Below are 26593 nucleotides of genomic sequence, written 5' to 3'. Positions count from 1 at the left end.
TACCGGGCGTGGCCTGTAGTATGAGCAAAAAATTAAACTGTAGGCTGTACTCCTCATACTGACCAACATTTGTTAAGCGACTTTTAAAAATAACTTCTGGTTTGATTATTAATACACTTTAAAGTTTATTCTAAAACGCAATGTATTGCGAATTTTGTTATGTTTAAGGCGTGACAAGCAACGTCAATCACAATGACATGGCGTGGCGATGGCGTGCATTGAAGATAATATTTATTTTGTATGAAAAATAGGGAGTCTAAATACTTCATAACTTTTAAAAGTTGTTGAACAAATGTGTCACCATTTGAGGAGTACAGTTTATGTTTTAATTATTTGCTCGTGTTACAGGCCACACCCGGTATAGTGAAGACTCGTGAACGCCAGCTGCCACTTCTTAAAGGAATTTGTGACAACCCACAGGTAAATGTTATGGCGGATGGCGCTTACGACGCGTAGCAGCGTATTTGTACTGGAGCGTCGTAAAAACAGCGTAAGCGCCAGCCGCCATGAGGTATCTTTTCCCGTGGCACGTCACATTTGTTTCTGGCCTTGGGCATATACTTACTGCTAGTTAAGCAAGTGAATAATGTATTCACTTTCCATTCCATATTATTAAATAAAACGAAACTAAAATCGAGTTTCGACGATTAAAGAAAATGACAAAAAAACATGAACCGATTATTCGTCCATTGGGGTACTATCGCCCACACTGTTAACTGTGCATCGGTGGAACTTATGCCTTTTGTAATAAGGTCCACCGATGCACAGTTAGGCGTGTTGCTGTTTGTAGGTACCTACAGCATTTTGAATCTACGACTGAAACACAAAACTGCCTAAATAGTGAATAGAATCAGGCGTTACTTTGCGGAAATCCATATTAATTAAAACCAAAATATTACTTTGCTAATCCGCGTAAAAGAACAAGCAAGTATAACGCAAACTAGATTAACACGTTATCTTTTACGCGGATTAGCAAAGTAATATTTTGGTTTTAACAAAACTGCCTGCTGCCTTTTAAAACTAATTTAGCTTAAAGTACAAATCATTCGAGAAACTTAAGTAAATTAAATTACAAAATAAATAAACATAGCATACCTTCGAGCAACACCGTGAAGGGAGTCTGCATTCGCACTATTTCCCCTCTGCCGAGGCACATTGCCCAACTGGGCATGCACACAACTAACGCGGTGCGTGTTGTGACCCATCCTTACACATAAGAGATCGAGGTGTGCAAGGTCTTTGACGTGTGTCATTTTCTATGTATTTGTGTCGTCATTACAGATTGGATTTTGTATATGGTGAGCATGGTATAATAATATACTCCGCCTGGTACTCTCTTCGTCTTTTCGTGGTCACGTGACTGACACAAGCCTACGTCATCATGCGACAGCGCTATATGATAGTATGCGATAGCGCTATGTTTAGTTTTAAGACCAGTTAATTTATGTCTCTTCCTAATTCCTTTGTGTACAATAAATATTTTTTACTTTTATATATAGCGGCCATGTTATTGTGACGTAGGCTTGTGTCACTCTGGGAAGAGAAGACCATGTTTTATTAGACTATGATGGTGAGTGAGAAGTGCGACTGTGTGGCACGTTTCCCCCCGCAAATAATGGCAGAACGATTTGTACGGTAAGATATCGCTTCCGACGTGTCGGAAGCCGGTGTTGCTCGAAGGTATACCTACATACCATTCAGTAGCGAATTTGCAGTATTTGCCGCCCTAGGCCCCAGGCCCTGTAGCCGCCCCTTTCTCAACACCCGTCATATTTCTTGTTACCATCAGATAATTTTTTGTCGCAATTTGCCGCCCCTAAATATCTTGCCGCCCTAGGCCCGGGCCTACTGGGCCTTAGGGCAAATCCGCCACTGATACCATTAGGTAATGCCGAAGTACTGTTAGTATTCGAGAAAAATAGTAAAATAGGTAATTTTTGTTGGTAAACCACTACATCTTGGCAAAAAAGAGTAGAAATTAAAAAGTGGCAACACTGTAGTGTCGTCCTTTTCAAACCAATATGTATGAGAAAACGGGACGACACTACAGTGTTGCCAGTTTTTAATTTCTACTCTTATTTTCCAAGCTGTAAAATAATGTCTTCTAGGATTTCGTTTTCCAAAGGCTGGTAAGTATCAATAATAGCTTGTGTGTGAGGACAAAAATTACCCATTCTATTTAAATATTTCCCTAATCTTTATATTAAAAGGCTGGGAAATATACAGTCCATTTATTCTTTTAGGGCGCTAACACTATCCTAACACGACGGATCCGACCACTCAATAGCGGGCAAACAAGTCTTACCGCGAAAAACGAAGTATTTTTTATCTACGTCTCTATCGCGCGTATTAGAGCAAAAGAGAGGCAGATAAAGAAAATATGTTATTTGCGGTTCTGTAGTACTCGATAAAACAAGCATTAATCTCTTCGAAACGACATGTCTAACATCCTCACATTTTGCATTTTCTTACCCCCCTTATTCATAAACGCGCTACAAACTTCAATTAGGTAATATTCGTTTGTCTTTATCTGTCATTTTGACTTATGTATTTGTAAGAAAGGGATAAAACATAATTTAAATAAATAAGCGGATATGATGGTCGTTCTTGTCTACGTGAAAAAAGGCGGTGTTAAAAGGTGACAGTTATTTTATCACGTGGATAAAGTCATCCATAATACGCCGGCACGCCCGTAAAGTTTTATGAATAAAGCCCGTTTGCACCATCCCACTAATCCGGGGTTAGGCGGTTAAACCGTTAACCTAGTGTCAAATTGTACTGGTAAACATAGCAACTCCAGGTTTAACTGGTTAACCCCGGGTTAGTCGAATGGTGCAAATGGGCCTAAGGGGGTTGGGTTATAGTTTTATGTATTATTTCTTGCTCAAATTAGTGCGGGGGGAAATGGCCCCACCCCGACGTGACCCCCAGCCCGTAAGTGGGGTTGTTCATCACGATCCTCGGTCTTTTGTTGACGTCATCGTGGTGCAAATGGTGTTCGTGCATGATTGGCTGGTGCTGCGTGACTTGTGTGTGTGTGTGGGGTTGTTGGTGGAGCATGTGTGTGGGCTGGGGGGGTGGGGGGCGCTCCTCGACGGGCTTCTTTCGTTTTTTACCGCAGTCCGGGGTTACCTGGTGACAAACAAGCCAAAAAGGTAATAAATCTTTAACGGCTCAACCTAACCCGAACCAGTTAATTGCATAGAGGTACAATAATATATAGAGATGACACGGGGGAGGGGCCAAACGACCGAACGAGATGCACTTATAGAAATTTCAGTAGGAGTAGCAGAGAAAGCGGTATTATTGCTTGTCCTTGTCACAGTCTCACTTTTTGTTTGTTCCCCACCAAAATTTTAGTATGGTTTATAGTGAGCAACAAATAACCCGACCGAATTACGTAGATTGTTTTTGGCATGTTGTCAGGAATGTCAAAACGTGTTTTTAATATTATGCGTATGTTTTGTCCCTCACGGAGGCACGCGTATCTATGTAATACTAGGTCTATGGTTAAATTGGTTAATTGTAAAAATTCATGCTTCTAATTTGACAGCGGATGTAGATGGCGCTGTAGGGCTCCGTAGGTACACTTTGCGGTAACTTTGATTGTCAAAATTTGATTTTTGACAATAGACAGAAAACATAGGTACCGGGTGTGGCCTGTAATACGAGCATAATATTAAACTGTAGGCTGTACTCCTCATACTGACCAACATTTGTTCAGCAACTTTTAAAAATAGCGTGTTTAATACACTTTAAAGTTTATTTTAAGACGCAATGCATTGCGAATTTTGTTATATTTAAGGCGTGACAAGCAACGTCAATCACAATGGCGTGGCGATGGCGTCCATTGAAGATAATATTTATTTTGTATGAAAAATAGGGACTACATAATTTTTTAAAGTTGTTGGACAAAAGTGTCACCGTTTGAGGAATACAATCCATGTTTTAATTATTTGCTCGTGTTACAGGCCACACCCCGTAATTGGGACAGCATCTTTTTCAGCTGACAATATCGGTCGCAATTTTTTTTTTTCAATGCGAATTAACTTTTTATCTTACCTTCCGTTCATTCCAAAGATGATCCACTAGCAGCTGTCTCGCTTGCACTCCCTTCGGGTCTTCAACCTGCTTCCTCGAGACCGGACTATTGGCCACTTTTTGCTTCATGGCTTCTAGTCGTTCCTCGGTCTGTGTCAGAGGTGCGACGGGGAGTCCCCGACGGTTGCAGAGATTATGGAGCATGCAGCATGCCACTATCATGTTGGTCACTATGGAAAAATATTATTTTTTTATTTTACAGATATTTTTTTCCTAGCCTATATTATCGTGTCCCACTCCCACTGCTAGGTAAAAGCCTCTCCCTTCAGACAGGGCTGAATGAACGCGATACGCGATCGACAGCCCGCCTGCTTCCGGCCGGGCGTCCTTACACTACATCTACTACATCTAAAGGCCCCTTGTCTTCCATGACTCCCGACATAGCGCCTACTCTGGCCAACTGGCCAAAAAAAAACAGTATATCTGTAAAAATCTTTCTCAGTAGTAAAAATCTTTCTCAGTAACTACTGAGAATGATTTTTTACAGATATACTGCATAATTATTTTCCATCGTATTTTCACGTAAACTTATGAACGTGTCTTTGCTATTTCAGTCAGTCTCGGTACAAAAAGTACTGAGGTTGACTGAAGCAGAATGATAAATACGAACGTTTCCGAGAAAATACGATGGAAAACAATTATGATTAGTCCGTCATCGCTCCTGGTTCCCGCCCGGGCCAGGTGGCATTGACATTGATTGCACATGACGTTAAAAAAAGGTGTGAAGTGTGAAACATGATGATGATGCATTCCTGTTATCCCTCATTAGGGACATAGGGCTCGCAGAAGAATCCTCCATTTGTCACGATCTTGAGCGGCTACTTCCAGCTCTTTCCAGCCGAGACCAGTTGAGCCAGCCTCCTCAACTGATCGCCTCCATGTAGTACGAGGCCTCCCCGACCGTCTACTGCCAGCCATAGACTAGGAATCCTCTAGACGGAGTTTAGAGCAATTATTTCATGCAACCGATGATGCCAAAAATGCGGGGGTGCGCGGGACGAGGTGAGCGAAGTCCCGTGCCGTGATTGGTCCGTTCAAACGACGAACGAGTTCACGGACGTCACACAAAGACACTTTCGACTCGAATATGGAGTAAAATTACCGTATGCGTGGCAGAGGGGATAGCGCGACTATGCTAAGTCTGGAGGATGTTTTGTCTGTGCAAATGGCTGTCCGGCCTACGTAACACGCGTCCGATCCAACGCCATTTCCTTTCAAGGATTTCCCGTTCTATGGGTTTCTGCTCAGTAGACATGCGCGAAACAGTGCTTCGAAAAGTGATGCTATATCACATCACTTTTCCGAACACGTAATGGTACACTGAGATATCACATCACTCATCACTCGAAACATGACCCGAACGTGAAACAGCGCGCGGGCGCGCGCGAGATGGCCACATTACAGTTATCTACTCAATTACGCAGCGCATCCACGGCACTCTAGTGATTCTATGGCGTCTCGGATATAATAAATAAATAAATAAACAGCCTATATACAGTATATACACAAATCAAATTTCTACACTCATATGCACTAATCCACAATTAAATTACGGGATAAACAAGTAATAAGTCGTACTTAGCGCCGCGAACCGCGAAAGTCAACCAAACATTTCACAACAATAATAAAAAACGGTTTTGTTTTCGTCAACTTCAAAATCTCAAACAACTTACTCGATTTAGCCGCGTCCTTCTCTTCTTATAAGAAAACATTTTAAACTCTACGCGGACGCATTAGAGTTTTAAATCTATTGCAGATGCAGAAAATCTTATTCGTAAGAATATTAGTGAAATTTGCGACTACTTAAACGCACAGCGGCGATCGGCCGAGCGGACCGATCCGAATTATTCCGAAGACAGCCGAAAGCATCGCAGAGCGAGAGCGACCGAGCGCTGAGATCGAGTGCGAGTGAGATAACAAAGCAATCATGGCATGGCGAACAAACATGACACTATCACAAGTGGCATTACACATTACGCGCTCTGTGAGTAGACTTTAACTGACCATTTATATCGGCGCGTCAACCTAAGTGGAATTGAATCCATTTCGCGCGCTTCGGCCGGTCGTTGGCGCTCGCGTGGTCGCGCGCTCGGCGCTCGGCTCGCGTGATGCGTAATGTTTGAAGTAATGGTTGATTTCTCGGAGTGACGAGTAATGGCATATTACGTGTTCGAGAGATATCTCATTTGTGATATTACGAGCATTACTTACACATGTCTACTGCTCAGTCATCTACCATAGTCTGACGTTTAAAATGTTAAACATAGATGGCGATAACTGTATAATTTTGAATGTGGTTTTTACTTACCAGTATTAGGGTCGTACTGCTTGTTACAAGTAGCTAGCAGACACTTCCATCTACTCTTCAGCTGTTTAATGGCCTCCAGCATGACGCTGTGTGTCTGTGTGTGTACGGTCCAGTAGTACTTAACTTACCAGTATTAGGGTCGTACTGCTTGTTACAAGTAGCTTGCAGACACTTCCATCTACTCTTCAGCTGTTTAATGGCCTCCAGCATGACGCTGTGTGTCTGTGTGTGTACGGTCCAGTAGTACTTAACTTACCAGTATTAGGGTCGTACTGCTTGTTACAAGTAGCTTGCAGACACTTCCATCTACTCTTCAGCTGTTTAATGGCCTCCAGCATGACGCTGTGTGTCTGTGTGTGTACGGTCCAGTAGTACTTAACTTACCAGTATTAGGGTCGTACTGCTTGTTACAAGTAGCTTGCAGACACTTCCATCTACTCTTCAGCTGTTTAATGGCCTCCAGCATGACGCTGTGTGTCTGTGTGTGTACGGTCCAGTAGTACTTAACTTACCAGTATTAGGGTCGTACTGCTTGTTACAAGTAGCTTGCAGACACTTCCATCTACTCTTCAGCTGTTTAATGGCCTCGAGTATGACGCTGTGTGTCAGTGTATGTACGGTCGAGTAGTACTTACCAGTATTAGGGTCGTACTGCTTGTTACAAGTAGCTTGCAGACACTTCCATCTACTCTTCAGCTGTTTAATGGCCTCGAGTATGACGCTGTGTGTCTGTGTGAGTACGGTCGAGTAGTACTTACCAGTATTAGGGTCGTACTGCTTGTTACAAGTAGCTTGCAGACACTTCCATCTACTCTTCAGCTGTTTAATGGCCTCGAGTATGACGCTGTGTGTCTGTGTGAGTACGGTCGAGTAGTACTTACCAGTATTAGGGTCGTACTGCTTGTTACAAGTAGCTTGCAGACACTTCCATCTACTCTTCAGCTGTTTGATGGCCTCGAGTATGACGCTGTGTGTCTGTGTGTGTACGGTCGAGTAGTACTTCTCGGGTGACACGGGGGACTTCTTCGTGATCTTGGGTATGGGGGTCATTATGTAGGGCTTTTGGGAGTAATGTGGGCCGCCTGGAAAAGAGGTTAATTTTAATGCGTGTATTTTTATCATTACTCACTATGTGCCTGACTGGCGACTATAGGATACTTGTACTTAGGTAGGGCATACTGAAAATTCCTGGACTGACCACTATACTTGGTTTTTTTAGCATTAGAAATTAGGTAATCAATCTTGACGTGTCTTTTAATTGAAAAACACATTTTAAAAATAAGTTACGGCAAATATGTAACAATTATGAATCTAATACCAACATTTATATTCTTCTGCTTTCATAAGTAATAGTTATTGATTTTTAAAAAGCGTTTTTCAATTAAAATACATGCCAAGATCGCTTACCTTCTTTCAAGTTCTTTCTAATGCTAAAAAAAACGAACTATAAGAAAAAATAAGTCTTCTCATATATCAGATTCCATAAACTTTCAGTCTGGCCCTCGTACAGTCACCACACGGGATTGTTATGCCATATAGGGTGCTTCCTAAATTGGAGATTCTATAGCGTAAGTACTGAACAACCAATTTAACTGGGACCCTAAATGGCGCAACAATTGCGGAGCGTGATGGTACAGTCGCCATCAGATATATCGGAGCGGCCAAGGTGCTCACAAATATCTGAACACGTCTCTATTGTCAAGGCGTTAGAGTGCGTGTCGTGTAAGAACGCCGTGCGTTATCGTTACTTGTATTTCCGTCACCACTCACTTCGCACAAAGCGATATATTAAGGGATGTGTAGACAGATTTTTAGTTTCCTTAAGATAAATTAAAATAGTTTCAGAGAAAAAAAAAGATCTAGGTATAGCTAGATCGTATTACAGTGAAGGAAAAACATCGTGATTATCCCAGTAAGGCGTTTTTCCCCACCAGGTGAAAAGCTATGGCAAAAAGGTACAGTGCTATGAGCCTATGAATCAAATCTCCAATTTTAAGATACCAAAGCTTACCGATAAGCCAGCACTGCTCTCCGGAATTGTTAAGGCTCTCGAGATCATTTTTGACCGCATGCTGGTTGAGTATAGTGTCATGTGAGTGCATCCCGCCGGGGATCGCGTCCACGCTGATGATGTTGAGGTCGCTGTCGCAAATCTGAAGTAAAAATCAGTAAGAATTTTAATCGAGGCCCACAAGCTAACCTTCTAGCCGGTAGTGACCCTGCCTCCGAAACAGGAGGTACCAGGTTCAAATCCTAGTAAGGGCATTTATTTATTTGCGTGTTCATCGCAGATATTTATTCCTGAGTTATGGATATTTTTATCTAAGTATGTATTTATCTATATATTATGTGCACCATGTACAATAAATTAATTAAGTATGTTTATCTTCCATGGGAAAGTATAACTAGAAATAACACAGTAATTTATATTCATTTTATCTACTATATAATAATTATATTGGAAAAAGCTTATAATATGGTTCATTTAGTAGTGTTTAGTTTTACAATTACATAATTAGCCATAATTACTACAGGGAGCGAGCATTCGCGCGAGGGAATTTCCTGGCGCACAAAACCTGTATAGACAGACAGACAGCGCCTGTATAGACATTAGAAGTGCCTCGGCCGAGGCAGCGCGCGCGAGGCACGTGTACACTGGCCTTTTTGTGCGCGAGGAAATTGCCTCTTGCGTATGCTCGCTCTGTGTGGACCCGCTATTCACATAAATATTTTGAGTTTTATTGTCATTCAGCTTTGGCCATACTCACAATCTGTGCCTTCTTGGAGTGATATGACTTGTTGAAATGGCTCTTCTGGTCCACATCGGGCCGCGCTATGGGCACGTGCGTGCACTCTATGCAGCCCACTACATTTGGGACTCCATACTTCATGTAGAACCTTCAAAAAGATATACACAGTTAACATTTTCAATGGCATTTACTCAATAGATAAGTAGTGCAAACCAGCAAGAAAATGCTGCCAGCATTGATGAAACCCTTTGGTTTTAGATTCAGATATTAAGTTTTTCAATACTAACAATAAAATAATCTGTATAAGTATGAACATATCTATGATGTCAATTTTAAGCCAGGTCCAGATGGTTGTAACGTATAATGTATCACAAATTTTATTACGTCACACATTTAATGGTTGGAAAGAGGATGGATGGATGACCCCAAGTTGCATATACAAATCTTAAAGACACATTTAATTATAATTAATGCATAAAAAATCTTTTCCTTTACAAACAAAATTTTTGCTATAAACAAAAAAGGTTTGTCTCACATTTCATATTCTACCAAAGCACATACTTACCTAGCTTTAAGATTATCCCTCTCCACTCTCAGATGTGGGAAGTGTATGTATTTCTTCACTAGAGCCGGATTGTTCAAGGCCTCCGTAACTTGTGTCACGGCTGATAACACGAAGTACTGGGTTATGTTCGGGTCCGTCTTTCCGTGGATTGACTTCTGGTATTTGCCCGTTGCGAAGAATGCTAGAGCTGCCATTACCTGAAATATAAATTTGTATATTTCTCTTTTGCAGGCCATCATGGAAACAAGCCTTTCATAATTAAATTACAGAACATTGTACAGTGGCTCTACTCTTGCGTAACCTGGATCTTTCTTCTTATTGTTAGAGTCAAAGCTTTTAGTCACAATGCATATTTTTCAATACTGACACAAAGTTTAAGTAAATAGTTGAGTAATGTAGTTGAGGAGTGAGTAAATAGGTGAGTGAACCGGCAATCCAAACATGTGGGTTCAGTCCCACATTGACAGTTAATCATCCTTGATTTTTTTCATTGTGATTGATATCTGTACATACAATTTATAGTTGCATAGTAGTTGATAAATGAATAAAGTTTGTTCATAATCAAACATTTAGCCTACAGATAAACCAGTGCAAACAAAACAAGCAAATAAGCCAAAATATATAATCCGTTTTTTTTAGCATTAGAAAGAACTTCGCAGAAGTAAGCTTGTGGTTCCAAATCCGGCACTTTTAGCGGTAATAATTTGAGGTAAATTATATGTATTGACCATGCAACATTACATAATTCAATAATTATTAACAATTAAAGAGCCTGATAAAAACTGCATGCTTGCTTCTGTGGAGTTCTTTCTAATGCTAAAAAAACCGTACTATAGTTTTGAAACTTGTCAGTTCGGTTAAAACATATACACAACAAACCTTGCTCTCCACGGAGAACTCAATAGACTTAGTAGATTCAGGCATCACAGGCTTCAACTCTTCAATCAACCCGCGCGCCAAATCCTTTGATAATCTATACGTCTCTATAAACGTTGGGTCAGGCAGATCAAACGGGTCAGTTTCCGCGGGCTTTGACCTCTTTTCCTGCACCATAGGCTCTTCTGCAGCCTTCTGCTGATTCATCTGCTCAGATTTATCCTTTAACTGAGTGTAAACTCCTTTCTCTAAGCCCCGATGGTCGGGATGAGGGGTCTGATGATGCTTTTGCGTTTGCGGCGCGTCCCATTTTAGGAGTTCGAAAATCTCTGGCTCCTCGTCTACGACGGATATGTAGCCTTCTTCTGGTGGCTTTTCAGCCATGGTTTGAGAGGAATAAGTTGGTTTTAATTGTAATAGAAATAGAAATGCAGCTTGCATAGATTGACAACCATGACGTTATGACGTTAAGCGCTGTGTTGCCAGGTTGCGTATAGATAAAAATTTCTACAGTTTCTACACTAAAAAATTTAATGCTGTTGTGTAGAAAGAGAAGAGTCGTGGGATTTGAGGGCGCGCCAGTGCTATTTTATGGTTTTTGCTATGCTGACAACACTGGTCACGTGATTATAGTACGACACTAAAGGTCATGATACTTGAATCCCTTTTGTTCCGGTTTTTTACCACGGCTTACTAAACGGAGCCTGGTGGTGGTGTCGGCTCGTCAACTCAATCCTCTGATTTAGCGCATGCACTAGTTTTCTTTTTAAAACACACTTGTTTTTATGTCTCAGATACTAAAAAGTGATAGTGCGTTTGACAAAACTGCTAAAACTAGTTAAGAATCTGCCCAATACAACTGTAATTTTAGTACCAAACAAGATAGAGTCTCATTTATGTACTGCCTAATCTGTGCACTCCAACAGTTATTAAAACCGGATAGATCGGGTAGAAATTGGGCAATAGAACTGTAATTTTATCTGGGATATATTTCACCCATTGTAAACTTGACTTGTAATGTATGTGTACATTATTAACATACCCCGGCCGGCGAGAGCAAAAATGCGTCTGCTCCTAGTGCTTAATTAAATATCGACTATTCTATCGACATATGGATGTCGATAGAATAGTCGACTTTTAATTAAGCACATTTTTTTTTTAAACTGAGCCATTAGTATTTGTTATTTATTTCAACTTGATACCTCCACGCGTTTCTAAGAATAACCCTAAAACAATTTTCTATCAACATAAAATTATTATTATTATAAAGTTATTCACAATAAGTATCAGAATGTGTTGAAGAAGAAAGTTGGCATTTTAACTTTAAACAATTTAAATAAATTGATATCTGGCAGAGAAGTGGAACTACCTAATACAGAACAAATTCATAATCACTATGAATTATTTCGTTTTGCTCCGATTACTACAGTAGATTTAGAACGGTCCTTTAGTTGGATGAAATGGATTTTATCGGCAAGGCGAAGGAGTTTAAAATCAGAAAATATAGAAAAAATGCTAATTGTACATTACGAAAATTACATAAAATACTGAATAAATACAAACACTTGGTTTTAATTTTGTTTACAACAATAATTAATACTTCTGCATATCATAACGGTGGTCCAGTATATCGTGTTGTTTTTATCGACATCGACCAAAGTGTGTGTCCTCGCACTATTAAGCTGTCAACGCATTTTTGCTCTCGCCGGCCGGGGTATGATTATTAATAATAAATATGAATATGAATAAAAATAGTACATAAGTAGGTAGGCCTTAAATATTGGGATATGTCCGGTTCTCTCATCTCACGATATTTTACTTCGCCGAAAAGTCACTGCTAAATATGAAATATAATTTGGTAACTAACAGAACCTACAAATAAAGAAATATTTTATTATAAAAAGTTTTAGTCAGAACCTAGTAAACGAACTTACAAATAAAGAAATATTTTATTAGAAAAAGTTTTATTCTTTGTAATCGAAGTCCAAATTAAAATATTCAATATCACTTATGTTTGAGCCAGCTTCAGAACAACCAGGGACATTCATAGAACTGGATGTGCTTGAATCCGGCACGTAGATTACGAATTCTTGCATATCACCTACTTAGCGGTCTTTTATTCGAGATACCGTAGGTACTTTTACACAATCCTGAAAAAGAAATTACATATAAATATGCATAAAATGGCAAGTATCAAGACTATTTGTCAGTTATTTTAAAGATCATGAATGACCTGCATATTTATGAAAATTAATATATTTTGAATGAATATACTTACCGATTATGTACCGGAGACAAGTTACTTAGGGGGCTTATTAAATAGGTAATTATTTAATTTTATAAACAACATCAATACCCGCGAATAGCGGAAACACGTTCTGCGACTTTTTGTAAGTCGATAGTCAGCTTTTAGCCGTTTTCTTCCCGCTGACAAAACCGAACAATGTTAAATATAATTTTCCTTGTGGTTTTATGTACAGTTTTATCGTGTTTTGAAAATATTTTATACATAAAACTTGCGGTTTTTGTTAATAAAAATATACAATGACAAAAGTTTGTTTACTTTTTACAAGACAGGTGTCAAAGGTTTGATTGCCATATAAAATTTAAAATGTTAGTTCCCGTTTCTGCCACGACTCTTCTCTTTCCGCACAGACTCTAGTTGGTCAAACCAAATTTGTCAGTAAATAAGAATAAAAAAACTATACGACTCATCCTTTTCTTTTGGGTGCTAGTACTAGTGTAAGACAAAGATAGTATGATTCTCTCTATCTGTTTGAAATGAGACAGTCCTTTGACAAACTTTAAGTATTATCCTTTGTAACTTAAGTATACTTGGTCAAGCAAATCTTGTCAGTAGAAAAAGGCGGTAAATTTAAAAAATGTAGGCGCGAAGGATTATAATCTCATAGAAAATTTGAATTTCGCGCCTTTTTCTACTGACAAGATTTGCATGACCAAGATATGTAACATATCTTATATAACCTAAGTAATTATAGTCTGTCAAACAACTTTGTCGGTAGAAAAACTCAAATTTTCTATGGGACGATAACTCTTCGTACCTATTTTTAAATTTGCCGCTTTATTCTACTGACGGAAATGGCTTGACAGACTATAGTGTCCATCAATTAGTAATTATAGCATACCACGATGACTGTATGAACTCTGTCCGCCCATCCCCACATATTTTGGCAAATAGAAGCCATTGAAAGTACCTACCCATGAGTCACATGGAGCGCCAGACGGGCGCCCTGTCTGGGGCCACCATTGCATATATTATGTACCTATATGTAACAATTAAGGCCATAAACATAATATGTACCTTTTTGCGACGAGATAAGATCTATCATCGAGTTAGTATATAAGTACGTTTGGGAACTATATTGAAAAATTTACCGATGAGTCACTAGTGCAGTAGTGAAATCTGATCCCTACCCTACGTGATCTCTACTTCAGGCTTACAGCGCTAAACCAATTTAGATGAGATTTGGTATGGAGATAGAGTTAGACTAAGACAAGTCTGCAACTATTTTGAAAGCACACGCCACACTCAGTGCAAATGGTATTTTAAACCTCAAACTTCTATGAAATTATGACGTCCCTACCTAATAACACTTGCACTGCGTGTGCTATCAAAATCGTTGCAGACTTTTCTTGGTCTAACTCTAGTTACACTCTTTAACTGTTAGAAATCCGGAAAGGACGTGGGGTACTTTTTATCAATCATCATCATAATCATCATTCCACGCAGACGAAGTTCCGGGCAGAAGAAATGAATTTATATGACACATACAAAAAAGAACCATAATGTCATGGCAATGGGGATTATAGTAGGTATTTGTAAGTAGGAATCGCGATTTCGGGGTTGGTCCCATAATAAAAGTTGCTCAGTATTATCCCAAAACCTCGCTGGCAACGGGAATGCAATTATTTTTCAGCCACCGTGTATATTCGAATCCTCCAACCCGCACTTTGACCAGTGTGGAAAATTGGGAACTTAATATACTTAATCCAATTAAAAACACTTAGGTACCTATCTAGGAAAGTTCTTGGGATTAGGTCGCCTTTACGATGTTTTTCTTTCACCGAAACTCTTAGGTTTTCACAGATATTTATTTACCTAAGATAATTGTTCTAGAACAAGAAGAGAAGGTAAGATATTATAAACATAATAAAATTTACTTATCTCGATATAATTAACTATTTAAAGTACTTATCATTAATTACAGGCAAATAATTAAAATCAGTACAGTATTTTCACTTCCTATATCTTCACCGTGCCGCCATCAGAGGAGCTACCGCGAAAACCGTTTTTCGCAAAATGCGGGGATCTTTCTCTTTTACTCCAATGAAGGCGTAATTAGAGTGACAAAGAAAAATGCCTGCAATTTGCGAACTTCGATTTTCGCAGTTATAGCCCAGGCGTGGCTCACTCCGCGATTTCGTCGCTTCGCAACAAGTAGCTAATAAAATCACATAGACAGATCTACATTAAAAAAACATGGCAAAAACATAATCCGGTCTGCGTGTAGCCGAGTAAAAACAGTCTCGATGAAGATTTGGAAACTATACTTAGATGGTCAAGCAAATCTTGTCAGTAGAAAAAGGCGCAAAACTCAAATTTTTCTATGAGACGATATCCCTTCGCGTCTACATTTTTCAAATTTGCCGCGTTTTTCTACTGACGAGATCTGCTTGACCAAGTAAAATAAAAAAATTAACTGCCAACGTTTTCGTAGCGCTACGCTCGTAGGTAATCGCAACGTTTTCCCGCTTTGTATATAAAGGAAACCGACTTCGACCAGAGGACCCGCCGAGCGAGTCCAGCCACTCAAAATAGTTCAATACCATTAGGTATAGTCGTGCAAGTTCGTAGAACGTTGCCAATTTGTAAAAATTCTCGAAAATTTCACAATTTTGGGAACTTTTCATCGGAAAATCAGTAATTTCATAGACATACACACCGAAGCCCGCGTAAAAAAATATACCCAATGCTTACACTTAGTATGTATAGCGGTCAAGCAAATCTTGTCAGTACAAAAAAAAGAAATTCAAATTTTTTATGGAACGATATCCCTTCGCGCCTATATTTTTCAAATTTGCCGCCTTTTTCTACTGACAAGATCTGCTTGACCAAGTATTTGTATTAGCAGTTATAGTACTGGTTATAAACATATTTGCTAACCATGAGTTTGGTTCCAACTTCGGTTCAGTTCAGTGTACCGCCGCCCCCGAAGACGGGATGACGTATCGGCGCCGCGCCTTTATTTACATTTTTGATTAACTGTATACTATCACGTGTTATGTTCACGATCGTAACTAGGTGAGTGGCTGAATGCTGAATGTGCTCGTCAGAGTTCGATGAGATTAAAAAGTTTGTGGCGGTTTTTGAAATTGGAATGTTTGTGGGTTAGGCTAAGGTATGGTGCACATTGTTGGGACGCTAAGTTTTTTTAGTTTTTTACGCTAATTTTATTTGGGGGTGTCGGGATTGTAAGGTTAGGTCTAAAGTGGAAGTTTAACCCCAATAGAAAATAAAAATCAAACTTATCAGTGACATTTTAAGATAGATTTGTGATAAGTTTCACTAGATGTTTTGCGAATTCACCCGAGTGTTTGACCGGTATTATTTTGGTCTGGTTTGGAGAAATAGGTAGTTTGGGAACTGAAGACCTACCGCGAACCACGTTCGACGTGTTGCCTCTCTGTCGCACTTGTGAATTCGTTCGGAAGGCAACAAAAACGTGGTTCTCGCTAGGTGCTATGAATTCGAGTTAATTTCCGTGTGTACAGGGCCTTATTGTGACATTTAGATTAGGACGCATTATTTAAATTTAGACCGTTTTAATTGCGCTATTATAGGAGTTAGTGTTCGACACTTTAGTTACGTACCTAGTGTAGGGGAGACCGAGGTAAGTTGTGACAGAGGAGAGTTGTGATATCGTCGATTTTTTGGAATCTATTAACTAAAAACTAAGTCGCAACAGTGTGCATTTGTTAGCTCGTAACTTGAACTAACAAACGCGCGCTATTGCGACCTAGTTTCTAGTTAATAGATTCCAAAAAATCGACGATGTTCCAACTCTCCTCTGTCACAACTCACCTCAGTCTCCCCTACCTACCATGAGTTGGCGTAGGTATATATGGCATTTATAGTTCATTTTTTTTAGCATTAGAAAGAACTCCACAGAAGCAAGCGTGCAGTTTTTATCAGGTTCTTTAATTGTTAATAATTATTGAATTATCTAATGTAGCATGGTCAATACATATAATTTACTTCAAATTATTACCGCTAAAAGTGCCGGATTTGGAACCACAAGCTTACTTCTGCGAAGTTCTTTCTAATGCTAAAAAAAACGGACTATACGTTAGCGTCTGCGAGAACGCGATCGTATTTCCTCTCCATCACACCAATCCATCAGTGCAAGAGAGATGTATTACCTACTGCGATCGAGTTTACTCAGTCGCTAACGTAAACGACAAGTGTCAACTCCTGGTACGGCTACTATTGGGAATATTACGCGAAACTCTGCGTAGGGGGCGCCTAGACCTTAACCAACCGCCTTGATGCATCAATGTCATATTTTATAACTTGTCAAAAAACAGTTTAAGGCACAGTACTATGTATAAGTTACTCTATGGTTTACTAGCTAGCTTAGTGCTGCACTCTGGCGGCAGAACATTGCAGTAATACCCACTATTTAATCACTCAATAGTACAATGCATAATGTCGAGACGGCCAGCGACAATTGTCAACAGTTCAAGGTCAACTGATAACGTTATACAGCCGACGCATAGGTACTTACTAATTTATTGTCGGAATCGTTATGATTTTTTATTATGTAATGAAATAATGATTTTGGTGCTCTGAATGTCACTTGTTACTTGTAAAGCGTGAGTTTTTTTGTTGCCATGGTAACTTTCTACTGGGTCAATCTTTAAATGACATTTAAATTGACCAAATATGTATTTTTTGGAGTGGATAACGATAAAGATACTTACGGCGTGATTCGGGAAATGAATTAGAGATTAACTAGATACGATATAGTAATGATATTATCTTCACTATTTTATATCTAGTGAATCTCTAATTCATTTCCCGAATCGCGGCGCCAGCCGCCTAAGGTACCTTTTGCAGTGGAACGTCGAAAGAAAACTACACCGGCTCCAACACTACACCTATCTCTAGAGAAGATTTAAGCCCCCCCTCAATTGGAGGAGGGTATCCCAATATGGGACTGGCAACAAACTCAGCGGGACACATCTTTTCAAAACGTTACATCTTATAAAATAAGAAAAAATACAATTTAAATTACTGTTGTACGAAATATCATTTGATATTTTTATACCCTAGCTTTTCGGTGAAAGAAAACATCGTGAGGAAACCTGCATACATCACATCACAAATCTGCAAAGAAATTCAAAGATGTATGTGAAGTACCCAATCCGCATTGGGCTAGCGTGGAGACTATAGCCCAAGCCCTCTCGCGCATGAGAGGAGGCCTGTGCCCAGCAGTGGGATGTATATAGGCTGAAATTATTATTTTATTACGTATATTATACCCGTATGTGTATCAGATCATACAAATACGTAGCTCTTTCAGATTGTATGTACATGCAATACAAGCATTCATACTTCTGTATTTTCTTATTCTTGCTTCATAGAAACTGTTTTATTCTTATGCAAATTGCATGATGTCACGCACGTGTGCATGCCATTATAGAAAAACACCTATTGTTACTAAAGTCTACGTAATTTAGACAAATATAAAACAAATGCTGTCGGCACAATTCGAACAATGCTTATAAGATATCACACCGAGACGATACAGGTCTGTCAGTATCAAGAGTGATATTTCTTCAAACGAAAACGTTAGTTTTGACACCTGTCGGTATGGTATCGGTTTGACATTTTATAAAAATTGTTCGAATTGGGCCGTATTTATTTTACCGACACATGGAGTGCTCAAGGAATTTTAGTTCAATAATAAAAACAAATTCATAACAAAATAAACTATAACTTGTGTGTACCTACCTAATAGGTAGGTATTTGATTTAATACGGTATCAACCATAGCATGAAAATGATAATGCAGACATAACATAACAATCATACATTTATAACAATACCCAATGTGCAACATCCGTGACAATTACGAGTAAATAGTTATTTGTTTTACAAGGGGGCAAAGTTGTTGTTTAACCGATCGTGCTAATATTGATACCCGAGCAAGCGAAAGATTCCAAAATTGCTCTCGCTAAGCTAGTGGTTCGAAAAATGGAATCTTGAGCGTTGCGAGGGTTACAAAGCACGAGGGTTAAACAAAATTTGCTCCCGAGTGAAACACAAAATGTTTCACCGCACCAACCCAAAGCAAATATTAAATGTAAAATTTCAAACAAAATCAAATCCAAATGAATGTAATTAAATATTTATCATCCAAAATCATCATTTAAAACTCAATTCAACCAGCAAACATAAGAAAACAACTCAAAATTTTCATTTGTTTACTTTGCCTCACATGTGAATAAAATGCAACTTTGCTATCAGTTTTTGAAGTACAAAAGCGGAAAGGCTTACTTCCGAGCTGGTGTGGTGAAAACAAAATTTACTCTCATTGATAATGTTGAAAATAGGTAATACAAAAAGACACGAGTTAACAGACTTATCAGGCCGCGTAGCCAAGATGCCAATCGCTTACGCTCCGTAGCGATCGAAACGCAACTGTCACTGTCGCGCTAATATGGAAGAGGGATAGAGAGACATTATGCTTTTCGTTGTCGAAGCGATAGCGATTGTAACCTCGGCTAGGCCGGCTGGCAAGCCAAGTAAGCCAACAACTGAGTCTATCTTGTCATTAATTAAGTACAATTAATAATTACTACTATTACGGTGCATAATTTCGCTAAATGAGTCGAGGGCATACCAATGACGTCATGGTACATTAATCGCCATGATGGGATAGGCCCGACCTTGACCGCTTTAGACTTTTAATATAGGTTGTCCTTAGTTTATTTTTCCATATTCTGATCTAAAAAATTAAATAATGTTATAACATTGTAAATTATAAGTCAGATGCCTGGCACAGTTATATAATTAAAGACTATCCCCCTTATTCATAAATATTTACGGGTCCGATTTAGTTAAATTATGTTTTATCCCTGCCTTACAAATGCATAAGTCAAAATGACAGATAAGGACAAACGATTATTAGCTAATTAGCGCGATTATTAGTTATAATAAATACTTATAATAAATATTGTACCATCATCCGCCGTAAAAGTTCATGGTGACTTTATCAATGATTGCATTCATAATATTTCCATGCGATTTCGAAGTTCGCTGTACCCACTGACTGTTTATTATTGATCCTTGAACTGGGTGGATCAATTGTTTTGTGTTGCTATTCTTTTCGTTGTCCAGGACCACTATTCGACAAACGACGTTTGACGTATCGCGTTGATTTCCCGTTAATGTGGGAAAATCATAAGTTCTCGAATACGGACAATGTTGAGTCAAGATTAGCAATCCACAGTTAGGTGATAACGAAAAGAAACCGAGCTACCCCGAGTTTAGAGTTGAGTTTTGGTTGTACAAAATGATATTATCCACAGTGGATCGAATCAATACATGATAGAATCAACATGCAATATAATCAACAGTTGATTTGACGTAGATGCGAAATCTTACAGTTGTACATGTCGAATTTGGCCCCAGGGGACAATAATGTGTTAGACAGAATGTTGTATCACGTCCTACTAAATGCTTAGTAGAAGGCCCATTATGGAAAGAAGGGGTTTAAGTACCATACGTGATAACTACCATACCCTGTGGTCCATGGAAACGTAGCCATGGCAACGAGTATCATGAAAAAGTTTAGTTGAACTACTTAAATGATTAATTATATTAATTATAAACCGTTCTTTTGTTTCAGACCGCATTTACCTGAACCATATGAAACAAGTCACATTCTGTCTGTGTATCTTTAGAAAATGGTAGACGAGCATGAGTCGAGTAAAGATAATGGAAACCCAGTAGAAAAGAACATGGACGCAACCGAAGCTGCAGCTGGCTTGGAAGATAAGAAAGATCTCGACAAAATAAACTCCATCAAATCAAACGGACATGACTTAGCTGCTCAATACACTAAAGCTGATGGTGATGAGTCACCAGTTGATCGGGTGAAATTTGTAGGAATAGGAGATGATGATAGCATCTGTTCCGATGAGTCAAGTGAAGAAGACAAGCTCCCACCAATTCCAGATGGTGGATGGGGCTGGGTAGTTGTAATCTCTGCGTTTCTAGTCTCTGCCTGTGCCGATGGCTTGGCATTTTCTTTTGGATTACTTCACGAAGAATTTACTTCCTACTTCGAAACCACGCAATCAAAGACATCTTTGATTGGAAGCTTGTTCATAGCTACTCCGTTGCTAGCTGGACCAATTATGAGCGCTTTAGTAGACCGATATGGTTGCAGAATAATGACTATGTTGGCTGGAGTCCTTTCCACGATTGGATTCCTTCTGGCTTCAGTGAGCAATTCTGTTGAAGTACTCTGTCTAACTTTCGGTTTTCTGAGTGGATTAGCTATGGGCATTTTATACGTAACTGCTGTCGTATCAGTAGCGTTCTGGTTCGACAAACGAAGAAACTTGGCGGTATCTTTAGCTTCGTGCGGGATAGGATTCGGCACATTGTTATACTCACCGATGACGAATTATTTTCTATATTTATATGATTGGAGGAATACTATAGTGTTATTAGCTGGTACTTTGTTAAATATGTGTGTTTGTGGAGCTCTGATGAGAAATCCTGAATGGTTGGAGATAAAAATGAAGCGTGAGAGGAAAGAGAGGAAGTTATCAAGATCAAAGTCTGGAAGATCGTCCAGTAATAGCTCTGCTGGCTCTACCGGAGGAGAGTCGGTGTTTTTAAATGCTGAAGAGATTAGAGACTTGCTGAAGAGTGGAAAAAGCCCCGAGTACATTTTATCCACCTTGGCTACGACTATAGCAGAGGCTGAACAGTTAGAAGCTACTACTCAGATGAACGCGGATCAGGCGTTCCAAAGAAGAATGCATTCAGCGATTCATCTACCTACATTTGTACAGCAAAACGAAAAGGTGCCAGCGGAAGTAATTGAAAAACTGATGTCCAATAAGCGCCTGTATAACATAATACTCCAAAACTATCCAGATGTATTGACGAGAAGAAAATCTGAAGTCAATATTGCTATAGAAACACTGACGGAAGCTAAAAACGAACCAGCTCAACTACCAGTAACTATCAAAGTCAAGAAACCTAAGCATGAATCGGAAACTAAGAAATCTGAAGAGAAAATAAATGAAGAAAATAAGGCTGAAGAAAAAGTGGGATCAAGTAGCGCTCTGACAGCGAGTAATATTAAATTATTGCAAGATAAATCTAAGCACAAACCTCATACTCACCATACGCATGCGTCACACAATATGCCGCAAACTAACTGGTTTTCGAGACAAATATCCACGGATCATCACTATCTAAGAGAAATGCATCTGACCAGAAATACGTTGATGCATAGAGGAGCCATGCTCAATATACCGAGGTACAAGCTTCGGGCCTCTTCGCTTCCTGACATTTATCGGAATTCGATGTGGTCTCTTGCGTCAGAATCGGACGATGAAATGGTAAGCTATTCCTATTTATAAATTTTTTTCATAACTAAAATGTTTCACCATATAACTACTGACGAATGTAATATTTCACAACTTAAAACAAGAGCACGGAAAAATAATACAAAAGTTAAGATCCGGTTTGAAGGATCATTAACAAAAGATGCATTTAGAAATAAGAATTATTAGGGTTTAAGATAGAAATAGGTACGTGTTTCTTCCTTCCTATTCGCGATTCAATCCAATATGAATCCTTGACATAATATATTAATTAGGTATCACTTTTGATGTAATTTACATTTACATCTTTGTCTTTTGTGAAACAATCTTCACCTTTAATGTTTTTACACAGACGTCATATTTTTTGTTTCCTCAGATGTGGTATGATCGCTTCTTCGAGACCATGAAGTCCATGTTCGACTTCCGCATGTTCACCGAGTTCCACTTCCTCATGTTCAACCTGGCCTCCCTCATCCTCTCGGTGTGGTTCATCGTGCCGTACTTCTTCCTCAAGTCCTATATGACGGACAGCGGCGTTGAGGGCGGTGCTGTTATGATTAGCATCATTGGAGTCGCTAGCAGCATCGGGATTGTAAGTAGATTTATATTCAACCTGACCTCCCTCATCCTCTCGGTGTGGTTCATCGTGCCGTACTTCTCCCTCAAGTCCTATATGACGGATAGCGGCGTTGAGGGCGGTGCTGTGATGATTAGCATCATTGGAGTCGCTAGCAGCATCGGGATTGTAAGTAGATTTATGTTCATCCTGGCCTCCCTCATCTTCTCGGTGTGGTTCATCGTGCCGTACTTCTTCCTCAAGTCCTATATGACGGACAGCGGCGTTGAGGGCGGTGCTGTGATGATTAGCATCATTGGAGTCGCTAGCAGCATCGGGATTGTAAGTAGATTTATGTTCAACCTGACCTCCCTCATCCTCTTGGTGTGGTTCATCGTGCCGTACTTCTTCCTCAAGTCCTATATGACGGACAGCGGCGTTGAGGGCGGTGCTGTGATGATTAGCATCATTGGAGTCGCTAGCAGCATTGGGATTGTAAGTAGATTTATGTTCAACCTGGCCTCCCTCATCCTCTCGGTGTGGTTCATCGTGCCGTACTTCTTCCTCAAGTCCTATATGACGGACAGCGGCGTTGAGGGCGGTGCTGTGATGATTAGCATCATTGGAGTCGCTAGCAGCATTGGGATTGTAAGTAGATTTAAAATTATTTATATAATAATTGCATTACATTATACATTCTTAAGCTATAAATGCTTTGAATGATTCACGGTTTGTTTCACTAGATTACGGTTAATATCCCAGTCGATTTAAGTCTAGTGATTCTTAATTAAGCTATGTTACATAAATACATAGTATGACCGTCTGTTACAAAAATTATCATGCATAGGTATTCGTACGTATAATCAAGGTAAAATGAAAAAAAACGCAATGAATCAATTTTGATAAAAATAGAATTAACCACTAGAACCTGCTTTCAATAAAAAAAAAACATCATGCAAATCACCTAACCCCTTTAAAAGCTACGGTCAAACTTACGACTCTTTTGCGTCGGGGGTTAGACATAAACATTTTTCAAGCATAAATTTTTTGTGTGTATTTAATACCTCATTGGGTTTAACAATCGAAGACTCAAATTAACATGCCATTTTTCCTTACGACGACTTGATAACGTCGATTTCTAAATAAATATCATGGTTTGCAACCAATAAATGATTATGATTTAAAATGTTTACGTTCCTCAGGTCGTCCTTGGCTGGGCCGGCGACCAGACCTGGATCAATGTGACCAAGACCTACGCGGTCTGCCTCATCATCTGCGGTCTCTCCGTCGCCGCCTACCCTCCCTTCATCAAGAACTATTGGGCGCTGACTGTCATCTCGGCGGTCTTCGGGCTATCCTTCGCCAGCTCCTATTCTTACACGCCCGCCATATTGATGGAGCTGATGCCGATCGATCACTTCACTGTGGCTTATGGGTTGATTCTGTTGAGTCAGGGAATTGGACATCTTGTGGGGCCGCCTATTGGAGGTTCGTTTAATTTGTTCTTGAACTAGTATAAATATAAGTTCAAAACATGATTACTGAAAAATTGCGCTATTAAAAGTATGAAATGAGGCGCTCGGACTAGAGCGCACATAGCGCGCCCCTTTCATGGGGCTTAGCGCTTAGCTCGACTTTATCAGTGTGAGAGCGTTCAAGGTGCATGACAATATTGACGTTCGCAGCGCGCCCCTTATTTTATCAGTGTAAGAGCGCCGAAGGCGCCCGGCATTAAAGCGCGCACAGCGCGCCCCTTAAGTGAAATTTAGCCCTATTTTGTCAGTATGAAGACGTTGAAGATAATCGATGAACCTTCTCAGATACGTAATTTCACATACGTAATTTTAAATGAAAAGTTTTAAATAGCTCCAATACTAAAATAAATAAAATTAAATAGGTACTTAAATTTACTATGAACTACCTACGAGTACCTAAACAAAAGTAACACAACAGCGCAAATTATAATATCGGCCTTCCTGTCCCATTAATTATAAATAATGGACATTATGGACAACAGGACAACCATTTATAATTAGTGCCAGGGGGGAAGTAATTTTCTAACATCATGAGGACAAATTATGAGTACCTATTATGACATTTATACTGCTAATTGTTTAGGTATAGGGTACGAGCCCCGATGCATGTTTTCGTCTAGTGAGACCATTTTTTGAGGTTCTCGCGTTTGTTCAAAAATTATGTTTTTGTTTAAAAATTACTAATATTTAATGCTTATCCTAATGTAATTTAATTTTATATGATAATACTCTGCAATAACTAAATCCAAACACAAGAAATACCGTTTGTACTGAAAGGAAAAAAAACATGTTTTTTTATTTTTTTATTGACGGGTAGGATTACAACATATGTGAAAAGGGTGGTTACTAGGGAAAGCAATAGGGCTCTGCCAATGTACTGACAATTTTGTTTCGAGCCCATGCATGCAGCAGTGCTGTAGGAGAGGACAATATGATTTGGACAACGTTATTGAAAAGTCTTTTTTTTCAGCAATAAAAGTCTCATGCAATTTTATTACACGATCAAAATAAACTACATTAAACATTGCTATTATGGTTCCCATTACTGGGTCATTTTATGTTCATGTGTAAAATTTATTAAAATAAACAAAATTTTTGCGTGGAACTAGACGAAATAATTTGCATCGGGGCTCGTAGTAGTTTAATATCATGGAATTTCGAGTTATTTCCTATGTAGGTACTCGAATACACCTTTAGAATAACCCTAGTCAAATCAATTTCTTTTTTAGAACTGTCAAAACGATTTGCTAATATGGAATTCATATGAAAACGAATGTAGTGACGTGAATGTAATGATAATAAAAAGTACGTGAGTTGACCGTGAAACTCACGTACTTTTTATATTTCAGTCCAAGTTATTAAATAGAAATTGTGTTTAAAAATAACTGCTGTCTATGTTTTTCTAATAATTATCTGGTGCTTTATTTAATGCACGGTGTGCAATCATTTATTTATTTGAATAATAATAAATAAATAATGAAATATTATAGGACATTTTTTACACAAATTGCCCTAAGCCCCACGATAAGCTCAAGAAGGCTTGTGTTGTGGGTACTTAGACAACGATATATATAATATATAAATACTTACATATGTATATAGAAAACAACCACGACTCGGGAACAAATATCTGTGTCATCATACAAATAAATGCCCTTACCAGGATTCGAACCCGGAACCATCGGCTTCATAGGCAGGGTCACTATTCAGACTGGTCGTCGATGTAAAGTAGAGGAAACATCCCTATTGTTCCAGGGATGCTCTTCGACGTGACAGGAACGTGGGACCTGACGTTCTACGTCGGCGGCCTGTGGTTGGTCATCTCCGGTGTGTGCGTGGCCGTGATCGCGTACACGAAGGACCTGCGCATGTGTGGGAGCGCCCCGCTGCTGAAGGAGGCTGAGGAGAAGAGCGAGAGCGGCGTTGATGTGTGAGAGATACACGATACTACACAAAATAACTACACAAAATTTCAAGCCAAGTGGTACAGCTTGGCAAGAAAGAGTAGAAATTAAAAATGTGGCAACACTGTAGTGTCTTCCCTTTCACACCAATTTATATAAGAAAACGGGACGACACTACAATGTTGCAACTTTTTAATTTCTACTCTTTTTTGCCAAGCTGTAATTATTTACCTTATGGTGTAATTTCGTTTGGGCCAAGTCTTCTAAAGTTAAAATATTTTACTTACTTAATAAAAGGTATGTACGGTCAGCCAAGAAAGTGGTCTACCACTTTTCGACTCTATCAT

General features: G+C 39.2%; 2 protein-coding genes across 2 annotated transcripts; one reads left to right on the top strand and one right to left on the bottom strand.

The window, feature by feature from the left end:
• Positions 1–2060: 2060 nt before the first annotated feature.
• On the bottom strand, positions 2061–11084 carry LOC134669438 (putative nuclease HARBI1). Its single transcript, XM_063527015.1, has 7 exons — positions 10604–11084; positions 9725–9921; positions 9178–9307; positions 8421–8562; positions 7291–7491; positions 4063–4271; positions 2061–3132 (listed from the first exon to the last, which is right to left on the bottom strand). The coding sequence occupies exons 1-7, from the start codon at positions 11039–11041 to the stop codon at positions 2890–2892; spliced, it is 1560 nt and encodes a 519-aa protein (XP_063383085.1). The 5' UTR covers positions 11042–11084; the 3' UTR covers positions 2061–2889.
• Positions 11085–15820: 4736 nt separating this feature from the next.
• On the top strand, positions 15821–26343 carry LOC134669433 (monocarboxylate transporter 9-like). The gene is made up of 5 exons (XM_063527010.1): positions 15821–15923; positions 20535–22266; positions 22628–22843; positions 24010–24295; positions 26098–26343. The coding sequence occupies exons 2-5, from the start codon at positions 20593–20595 to the stop codon at positions 26274–26276; spliced, it is 2355 nt and encodes a 784-aa protein (XP_063383080.1). The 5' UTR covers positions 15821–15923; positions 20535–20592; the 3' UTR covers positions 26277–26343.
• Positions 26344–26593: the final 250 nt, after the last annotated feature.

The sequence above is a fragment of the Cydia fagiglandana genome, chromosome 12 (genome assembly GCF_963556715.1).
Source record: "Cydia fagiglandana chromosome 12, ilCydFagi1.1, whole genome shotgun sequence".
NCBI classification, from domain to species: domain Eukaryota; kingdom Metazoa; phylum Arthropoda; class Insecta; order Lepidoptera; family Tortricidae; genus Cydia; species Cydia fagiglandana.
Note: the sequence above shows the minus strand (reverse complement) of the source record. Positions and strands in the feature narration are given on the sequence as shown.

Coding starts and splice junctions, on each gene's coding strand:
- LOC134669438 (XM_063527015.1), bottom strand. CDS start 11,041: ATGCAAGCTGCATTTCTATTTCTATTACAATTAAAACCAACTTATTCC. Junction 8,563..9,177: donor ACTCCAAGAAGGCACAGATT/GTGAGTATGGCC, acceptor TTTTTACTTCAG/ATTTGCGACAGCGACCTCAA. Junction 3,133..4,062: donor ATCTTTGGAATGAACGGAAG/GTAAGATAAAAA, acceptor GTTTGTCACCAG/GTAACCCCGGACTGCGGTAA.
- LOC134669433 (XM_063527010.1), top strand. CDS start 20,593: ATGGTAGACGAGCATGAGTCGAGTAAAGATAATGGAAACCCAGTAGAA. Junction 22,267..22,627: donor CAGAATCGGACGATGAAATG/GTAAGCTATTCC, acceptor TTGTTTCCTCAG/ATGTGGTATGATCGCTTCTT. Junction 24,296..26,097: donor TGTGGGGCCGCCTATTGGAG/GTTCGTTTAATT, acceptor CTATTGTTCCAG/GGATGCTCTTCGACGTGACA.